This window comes from Saccostrea cucullata, unplaced genomic scaffold (assembly GCF_032062105.1).
Source record: "Saccostrea cucullata isolate Sc308-1 unplaced genomic scaffold, CSIRO_AGI_Scuc_v1 ctg501, whole genome shotgun sequence".
NCBI classification, from domain to species: domain Eukaryota; kingdom Metazoa; phylum Mollusca; class Bivalvia; order Ostreida; family Ostreidae; genus Saccostrea; species Saccostrea cuccullata.
Genome location: NW_026935502.1, coordinates 240,209 through 250,000, shown reverse-complemented (window position 1 = coordinate 250,000; position 9,792 = coordinate 240,209). Strand labels below are relative to the sequence as shown.

The following is a 9,792-nucleotide window of genomic DNA, read 5'->3' as shown; positions in this document are numbered from 1 at the left end:
AAGTTTTCTTTAATGTTTCTATCTTCTCCTGTTTAAAAAATCAATTTCTCCTGAGGAATCAATGAACATGCATTGATGTAACATTATTTCCATTCTTATGATTTTAAACATTCTGACTTGTAATTCAAATTCTAATATTTTTTGTAAATGTACACTTTTGCCAATCACTGCATATGCAATGACACTATTATGTCATGTGACTTCCTATAACTTAATTCTTAATTTATATTCATCATAAAGAATTTGCATTTTTTTCTTGTTAAGTAAATTATTTAAACACATACTGTAAACCTACTCTGTCATAAAAAATAGTAGCTTCATGCAGATGGATTTGAAGCTGAAGAATGGTGAATGAAAGATGTTTGGAATTACAGCTGATTTACAGTAATGGTCAGAATACTTGTTGAGCAACCACAGAAAATACAAATCAAACATTTGCTGTCATATATTTGTTATATAATACATTTAAATGATTTAAATATACATGTACACAATATGAACTGTACAAGTGTAATATGACCATCAAATACATGGTAAGAAACTGTTAACCATACCTTTCCCCTAATGGGATAGTTTGGATCTTTCCTTGAATTATAATCATGCTCGTATGACTTCTTCTCTTGAAAAATTCTCTGGGTGCCATCACGTTTGGTGAGGAAATTCACTGGCACTGGATAAAATATTGACATTGGAAAAAAATATTAAGAAGACAGTTCAATGCATTACCTACAAGTAATTGTACATGCATATCCCATTTAAAAAAATCCTCTGTATCAGTGTTGTGTTTTGGGTTTTTTTGTTTTTAATATAATTATATGTATATATATATTTCTTCATCATGTTTATATTAGTGTTACATGTACATTTTACTCTTTACTGTACTTTAATAGCTGTTGGTGATTTTAATATATACTTTAATATAATAAATATTTACTTTTAGTGATTGATTAAATTTAATTTAAGTAAAACTAGAAATGTCACACTTTTATTATTTTTATCCATTGAATGTTGCAAATCATTCATATCACCAAAACACAAAGCTTTTATACTTCAATGTAATAGCACACGCACACACACAAATATGTATACATATAGAATATCCTATGAACCACCTGGCAAAACAAACCTACATCAAGACTGGTTTAATGCTTTCTCTACATGCTTTTATACTTAAAATCAATGATTAGGAACACATCTACTGGTAGATATTAATTTTACAGATATATTTTTTTAACTCTATGTTATGAGGTGAACCAGTCTTACAGTACATGTACATTCTCATATTTACATACCTTCCTGCACTTCATAGCTAGCCAGTCTTTTCAATATATCTTAACATAACATAATAGAAATTAAAATATAAATGAAAATGCTACATTTTCTCATGCCCTGATAAAATTATTCTTATTGAATAATTCCTTTTATTCACATCATACATGGAATTTCTAATAAAAAAGTTATGAAAAATGAATACCTGGGCCCAGTGCAGGTTCTCTCTTGGTGTTAGATTCATGTCTAGTTGTCCTATGTAATGGTTCCTTATGTTCTTTCATATAATCACTACGGTATATTGTATCTTTTGTTTTGGGAGGCACATTAAGGGGTTCATCTGAGGTCCTTGAGGGCCACCACATATTTTGTTCATCGTGTGTATGTGAGGTGTATACACTACAAATTGGTTCATTAAGAAGTCTGACGTCATGCCTCAAGAACCCGCAGCTGCGAGGATGGGGGTTGTGTACTCTAAAATCTGGCAAAGCCTTAGGTAATACTTGGGTATCCCTGCTGTATATATTTGGCAGAGATATTCCTTTTTTAAACCTCTCTGGTGATGGTGGGCGGTAGTCAGGAATTCCCGAATACCTCTCTCTACTTGTCTCAGCATCATTACTTATGACACGAAAAGAGTCTGGACTGCAAGAGAAAATAAAAATAACTGCAAAATGTGGTTTTAACTCAGGCTGTCCTTGGCAAATTAAGATAATCTTCCTTAAAGAACAGCTGAATTATTATGAATGCAAAAGGAATTATATAACTATTTCTTGCGCTATCTTATGTTTCTATTCGGTGATCAAATGCCATTTATTTATTCATTGTGTGGTACTGGCCTTTAACTTTGCCCGTTATCAGTTCTTTATCTCCCGAGATAAATCGATGACTCGAGCCAAATATTTTATAAATAATTGAGAGAATGGACATACTTATATCGACTAGGCACTCTTTTCTTTCGCTGTAAAGGTGGCATATACAACGTCATGGTGAATTATCTCTAAAGAGCGATCGCTATGAATAAATAATTAATTTCCTCTGTCTTTTGCCGCCATATTGTTGTAAAACAAACGTATCCTTAGTGACAGTGACTTCCTTAGCCTTATTTTCGCATTTACTCTTTTCTAAATAATTTCTAAATTATCAATGAAAAAAACCTTTGGGTGAAACTTGGGTTCCGCCTTAGTCTCATCTAAATTTATTATAATAAGAAGTAACAAAACATTCTAGCTTCAAAATATATCTATGACGTCACACCTGACAACAAAGTAACAACATGGCGGCGATGGTCAGGTTGCTGGAACAAACTGACCCCACCGTCGAGGAAGTTTATCGCCGAAAAAAGTAAGTAGTTTAACTTAACAATATTTAGTCTTAAAAAACGCGACGTGGTTACATTATACATAAATCATTTATCTTTTTTACAGTGAAGCAGAAGAAGCCAGGCAACGTGAGTACTTGTCATCCGTGAAAATACAGGCATGGTACCGTGGGGAAAGATCAAGGGCTTATATCAGGTAGTAGACAGTCCAATTTTCCTTAGTACGTTGGATAGGATAAGAACATTTATTCAGGACACCAGGATAAATCTATTATTGATAAGTCCAGAATATAAAGAGCAATTTTAAAAACAGTAGGCCTAGATCCAGCACACTCTCTTGATTTATCTATATAGCTTGAGATAGCTAAACTGTTTATAGCTTTATAAAGCTATTCAATAGCATGCTTTATTTTTTATTTGAAAATGTTTTTATAAAAAAAAAGAAGTACATATGTCTATATAGTTCCAAAACTTTTAGAACTGATTTTCACATGCAATATTTTCAGAGAGCTAGTTCACAATTGAATACTAGTTATCATCACTGCACCAAAGCGTGACTTTTTGTGCATGCTGAGAGAATAACACATCTGAAATAAGTGCGATAAAATAGCTAAATCAAGCTATTCTGCACAATTGCATAAAAAACTTATAAGCTATATAGATAGCTAAATTGATAGATTGTGCTGGACCTGTTTAAAAGGGAAAAAAAACTTTTTCTATTACAATTATTTTAGACCTGGAAGTAATGTAAGTTTTATATTAATTTTATGTTTCTTATTTTAACATTTATGATACAGATTTGAGATACTTATTGAAATTGTATTCATTTCCATCAACTTAGCTAGCTGATATATGAGATTTTAAAAATTGGAAATGCATGTACATAATATTGCTTGACAGTACTAGCAAAATAATTATCAAGCAGTCTAAATTCATGTTTTGAGAAAAAATATCTATATCTATTTCCTTCAAAAGGCACCTAAACAAATGTGCAACAATCATCCAGAAGATGTGGAGAGGCTTTATAGGGCGAGGCCTTACCAGAATTCTCATTAAGGTTGGCATATTTATATGATATACTATATAATACATGTACCTTGCATATTAATACTGTGGTTTCATAAATACTCGTTGAGCACCAGTTTTCGAGGATTTTGTTGTTGAGCAGATCCACAAATTCAAATGTTCATTGAATTAGAAAATATAATATATTTATTTGTATAGGCAATGCTTTTGTCCACGAAATTACGTATCCTCAAAAATTTCTCTTTTACAAAATCGTAAAATTGAAGCCAACGAAAATTGATGAAACCTAGTATTAAGGTTTGTTATTGACTGTCTAGAGGAATTGATGGGAGCTCAATCTCATAGGTGATGAGACAAAGCCAAAATTAATATATATATGTATACAGTCACTAACAAACTTGAATGTTTGTTTTGTCATGGGCCAGTATGATTTTTGGATTGTTCAGATCTCCTTTGGTCACTGAGTACATAACTGAAAAGGGGTGTTACTCTAAATTTAATTGCAGTATTGCCAAATGGGTAATGGTATGAATATATTAATTGGCTTCTTTTAAAAACAAGAAATAATGCTAATTAACATATAAATTTAATTTTTGTAAATATAGATTATATAGCATCTTTTTATCAGCCTTGTTGCAATCTATTGTTTAAACTGTCTACAGAAATATAGATGGCAGGCATGTGGCAAGTGTATATAAATATCTTTTAAAAGTTAGCATCAGTTTAGTCTGAAGCAAAACAAACTTACATGTACTTTAATGTTATGCAAGCAGATCTCAAACTTTATATGTCCATATTAATTTGTCTCTCATTTTCAGAATAGTGTATTGATCATGAAAATAAACTACTACAACAGGAAAGCAACTTATGTAAGTAATTTGACTAAATACTATAGATTTCTTGCATTTACAGCAATAGTTCATTTCGTAGGGGCTAATGGTATAGTCAATAATTGTTTTGGTATATGGGAAAATAAATAATTTAGTATTTTTATTTCATTTCTGAACATTCAACACCTCATTTGTATCCCATGTATTATCTACACAACTGCATGTACTCTTTTCAAATCTATAAGTTGCTATGTTGCATTACTTAATACCAAGTTTTTTTATTTTGTTTTATAGATACAAAAAATGTGGAGAGGATTCTATGTTAGAAAATATGTATTTAACTACTACAGTCGAAAACGCTACTTGGAGGCACTGCAGATCAAAAATGAAATTGTGAGGTATTTATTTTTATTTTCAAAAGGACAAAACTATTTATAATGACTCAATTTAATTTTTGAAAATTCATGAGGACATTGATCTACAATACTTCACATCACATATATCATGAGAACCCATAGCAATTAATGATAAATTAATATGCAGGCAGTATAGGGATAATAAATTAGAATGTAATTATTTACCAATATTGCCGGATGATACTAGGTATGTGACAGTCATTGAATATTAGTGGTATATATAGATGGTTTCTCCTATCTTGATGAATCAGTAAACCTTTTTCAGGAGTGAACTTGAAGAATATTCAGAAATGCAGGAACAAGAACGTAGACGAAAGGCTGAAAAAGAACAGAAAGAAAGACGGGAGCAACTGGCTAGGAAGAACCATTACTTGATCAGTACAGAAGTTATACCTGGAGTATTCAACTCTCCGTTCTTACCGTAAGTAACAGAACTTCATACAGCTCTTCAATACAACTGTAAATATCATTGTTTTACATATGATCTCTGCAAGTGCAAATGAGAATGCTGAAATTTTTTCATAAATATGGGAATGAAACAACTCATTTGCTAAAATCACACTATTCTGCAAATCAAAGAAAATAAAAATAAATCAAAAGAGTTGTCCTTTTATCACAGATATCCTACAGACACTGAATATCTGCTGAGATCTGTGAGGCCACTCATGCATGAAAAGAAAAAGAAAACAGACAAGCCATTTGATCCAACGTGTAAGAGTTACGACTTGCCAAGACCCAGAGTGTTACCGCCATTATCAAGCAAACCTCAGGTAGAACAATGATTTACTTCATGAAAAATAACAAAACTGGAAAATTCCATTCACTTTTCTTACTTGTGATAATCTTTTACACCAGTAACCTCTATTTATCCATTCAGGGCCCCTTCCGTGACCCATCAGACGTGCAGCAGCAGAGATACAAACCATTCCAGCCTTCACTGAGAGTGGCCACCTCCTTCACCTCGCTCGAGGATGCTCGCCAGAAGATGAAGGACCAAGAGTGGGTCACCAGACTCAATGACAACATGTAGGTGGATCTCAAATACTGATAGTCAGACTTATATGACAACATGTAGGTGGATCTCAAATACTGATAGTCAGACTTATAATGACAACATGTGGGTCTATCCCCAGTATTGGTACAGTATTGGTAACAGTATGTAAATAATATGTATACAGTTAGGGGGGTTGTCATCTTTTTTTGAAATATAATATTGATAAATAATACTTGATTGTGAATCTTTATTTTTCATTATAATTTCATTGATTATCATGTTCATGTATTATTACCTACTATTGTATCTTGACCAATTATACAAGGAGAGGGTGTACATAGGCATTGCCTGTTGCCCAATCCTGATTGAATTACTCAATAAAATATGTTTAAAGTAAAGTATTGGTACAATATCTCAACAAATAGTCAAACTCAGTTTTTTAATGGAAATTTCACAAAAAATATTATTGTTTTTTTTTTAAGAAACATAAAATGTGTGTAATTTAATCTAGTACTGACTGCATGTCAAAGTTGTTTAAATTTTCCCAAGTGTAATTTCTGTGTTGGGATCAGTGTGTAGCAATAAGTTCAACATTCTGTCAAGATAAGATAAATTTTCATTTATTTATGTTTGGCTGCTTAGTGTTTAAACCTGATTCTAATGAATTCTGTTCCAAGAGTTTACCTAACAACTAGCTGCCACTATAGAAGACCAGTGTATAAAGTAGATTGCTCATTAATGACATTGTCTTTTATTTTTGTGTTTCAGCTTTGAGCCATTCAGTCGCCGGGATGTTAAGTATGATCCCTTACTCCACACCAGGTCGAGATACGGACATCTTCCCTACGGCTTCAGATACTTCAGAGAGGAGTTTCAGGATAAACACGTCAGTCCTCAGGTATTAATGTAGATCTTACATTTAACTATGTCCAATTATAAGTTTATTGATCAACCATTTCATAAATTACTACGCAAGTGTTTTTATAAATTATGGTACATGTACATGCATTTACATTTCTATATTCAGTACTCTCAATGGAGAGATGCTTGAATATTAGTTTTTATGTTAAATGGTCAATATGCACACTTTGAAAATCATTTGCCTGATCAAATTTTAAACATCACAGTGAGGTACCAAAGAGAAAATAAGCAAAATTATACCACAAATATAAATACTACAACAAGCTACTAGTATATTTAAAAAAATCGTTTGGCTGGCCTGATCTCCAAACTAGCTAAAAACTTTTTTAATCTACCCCCTGGAAGCAATATTTTATATGGCACATTCTGGAAAATAGATTTCATCTAACATACATTATTTAAAAGTTGGCACCATCACATTCACTTTAATAAATTATACTTGCACATTGAAAGTATGCATGCATTTATTCTCATGATCATCAAGAGATTCATATTACTTTTGTTAGATCTTTTATCCAATTAAAATATAATTAAATAATCTAACTTGATTGCATTTCAATATACATGTATGCACCATAGTTTTGTGGAATTTTCAAAGAGAAGGGGTGTAACTCTTGTCAATCATACTGAAGTCTAATTACCAAGGTACTTTATGAATCATATTTCATTATGAAAATATTATATATGAATATAATTTCTAGTTTTACAAATGGACACATTTTACTGACATTGTTTCTCTTGGTATTAATCTTCAGTTTTAAGTGTTAAAAAAAATTATTGTAAACTGGAGGTTCCAACATAAATATTGATTGATAATATATTGAATCCTTTTAATACAAGCTATTTTATTCCACCAGATTTAAAGGCACATTTCTAGATATAAAACTTGGCTGTGACTTTTTGATCAATGTGAAATCAGACATTCATTAATACAATAGCTATACATGTAGATCTTAATTTTTGGCTGAGGCATATACTATTTAATATTTTTCTTTTATCTCCCTTCTAACTTCTTGCTGTCTTGTTTTAGTCATTATAATAATATTGCAATTGCATTGAATTTAAATTAATATTTCTGAAACATTTTAATGCAGTAAATTAATATATCAAATCAACTAAAATCTTTCTCCTACAATTACTCCTAACTTATGAGGGGTTATAGGAACAGATTATGAGTTATACATGTACAATTATCAAAGTCAATTATTATAAAGGGAAATACATGTAATATTTAAAAATTGATTAAAATTATTCACTTTCTTTCCATGTGCAGTTTTTGCTAAAGCAGATCTATAATTAAAATATAATCCCCAATTAAGAAAAGGGATGACTGTCATAAATTCAATAAATACATGTATAACAATGTTTTCTTGAAATAAGAACAAGAATGAATCTATGAGATATATTTACTTGAAGTGGTACCAAGCAAATTCAGGTAAAGGTGGTAGAATAACTACGTAACATGTGTCCAATCAATAGTAGACTTAACAGGTAGACCAATCAGCAGGTTACAGCTCATCACCTCATTATCCAATCAGACTACAGAGATCTTGATGTGAAGTTGTAACAAGCAGGGATGTTATCTCAGATACAGAAAAACTCAAATCAAATTTACATTTAACAAATATAATGTGGAAAAGAAAAATCAAATTTCCACTTGTTGAAGAAATTTTAGTTTACTTTATAAGCAAATATTTTTGAAATATAAGGTTTTTTAACTTTAGTTCAAAGGTTACATCCCTGTTGATCTAACAAAATGTTGAATTAGATTAAAGTTGATCATAACCAAGACTTGAATTTGCAGGAGAGAGAAAGGATAATACAATCAAATATAAGACTTGAACAACGAGAGAAGGTACTAACCTAATGTGCTGTAAATTAGTGGTGTGGGGCTCTTCTGAAGTTTTTGGTACATTAAAAATTGTGTGAAATTGCAACAGTAAAATCAGGCTTTAAACAATGGGTGCAAGTCAGTCGCATATAAAATTTAGTGAAGTTTAAACAAAAATTTCTTCAGTAAAGTTTTATGAATTGCTTGACTTTTTCCACTAGGTGTGCTTGCAATATTAAAATGGTGATGGTTAACTACAGTGGTATTTTGTTTTTATAAATTGATTATTATACATGTACAGTCCTTGATGTAAAATTCTGACTTACATATTTACACTTTACATGAAATGAAAAGGTTTGTATGCTCTTGATATAAAACTGATAGATATAATGTTCTTTTTACAATTTATTAGATCACTAGACACCGGTGACTAATAATTAGAATGTTATAGAATTATAGGATATTGCATATGTAGTTTCAAACATCAATATCTTGATTTCTGAACGGTCTATTAAATTTCAAGATAATGAAGTTTGACTGTACATATTTTTGCATAAAAGTAGGTCAAGCACTTTTATACTAGTAAACTTGATATTGTTCATAAGCCGTATGAGGAACTACAACATTTTCCCTTCTTTTTCTTTCAGTCTTTCAAGACGTTGGTACCACCGATCCCAATATTTGACAAGCTCAATGACACCTATTCCCAAGGTCAAGTGTTCTAAGGACTCAGACTGCCAACTAACACATGGCAATACAACTGAAATGTTATTTCCATTCAATTTAAGAGCAGAACTTCAAAATGACATACAGAAAATACATATAGTTTAAGTTCTGTATAAATATGAAATAAATTTTATTTCAGAATTGTAATTGTCAAAAAAAAACTGCATTTAATACTTGATTGTTTGCAGATTTTTTTGTTTGTTTTATGTTAATGTGGTGAATTTTCATCATATTTTGTCACTGTTGTTATTCTTTCATATTTTGAAATGTATATCCTCCATTGTAAATAAATCATGTCTCTGACAACAACTGTAATTCTCCAGGGATTTTCTTCAAATTGTAATAAACAAATCAAATCTAGTAGTTATAATATGGTAAAATACTTCTTCAAAAAGAGCACTTTAATAATTTACCCTGCAAAAATGCAGCTCATGTAGTAAAAACCCTAAGGAATATAC

At 31.0% G+C, this 9,792-nt stretch overlaps 2 protein-coding genes across 4 annotated transcripts in view; one reads left to right on the top strand and one right to left on the bottom strand.

Moving 5' to 3' along the window:
* The window catches only part of LOC134243032 (uncharacterized protein C2orf73 homolog), a 3,345-nt gene extending 980 nt beyond the window's left edge, over window positions 1-2,365 (bottom strand). The window contains exons 1-4 of one of the 2 annotated variants that reach the window (XM_062725244.1): window positions 2,202-2,365; window positions 1,475-1,914; window positions 1,293-1,331; window positions 555-670 (exon numbers count right to left, since the gene is read on the bottom strand). In XM_062725244.1, coding sequence (XP_062581228.1) covers window positions 555-670; window positions 1,293-1,331; window positions 1,475-1,914; window positions 2,202-2,257 — 651 coding nt within the window. In that variant the 5' untranslated portion in view covers window positions 2,258-2,365. The remainder of the gene's footprint in view (window positions 1-554; window positions 671-1,292; window positions 1,332-1,474; window positions 1,915-2,201) is intronic. The other variant, XM_062725245.1, reaches the window with a different exon arrangement.
* Window positions 2,366-2,501: 136 nt separating this feature from the next.
* Window positions 2,502-9,604, top strand: LOC134243048 (spermatogenesis-associated protein 17-like). Of its 2 annotated transcripts, XM_062725269.1 has the most exons (11): window positions 2,502-2,613; window positions 2,697-2,786; window positions 3,566-3,647; window positions 4,435-4,485; window positions 4,741-4,844; window positions 5,128-5,283; window positions 5,482-5,632; window positions 5,740-5,888; window positions 6,625-6,754; window positions 8,582-8,632; window positions 9,256-9,604. In XM_062725269.1, the coding sequence occupies exons 1-11, from the start codon at window positions 2,546-2,548 to the stop codon at window positions 9,331-9,333; spliced, it is 1,110 nt and encodes a 369-aa protein (XP_062581253.1). In that variant the 5' UTR covers window positions 2,502-2,545; the 3' UTR covers window positions 9,334-9,604. The 2 variants fall into 2 exon arrangements, with proteins under 2 accessions (XP_062581253.1, XP_062581254.1); XM_062725270.1 differs by lacking the exon at window positions 8,582-8,632 and having other exon boundaries at window positions 9,256-9,592.
* Window positions 9,605-9,792: the final 188 nt, after the last annotated feature.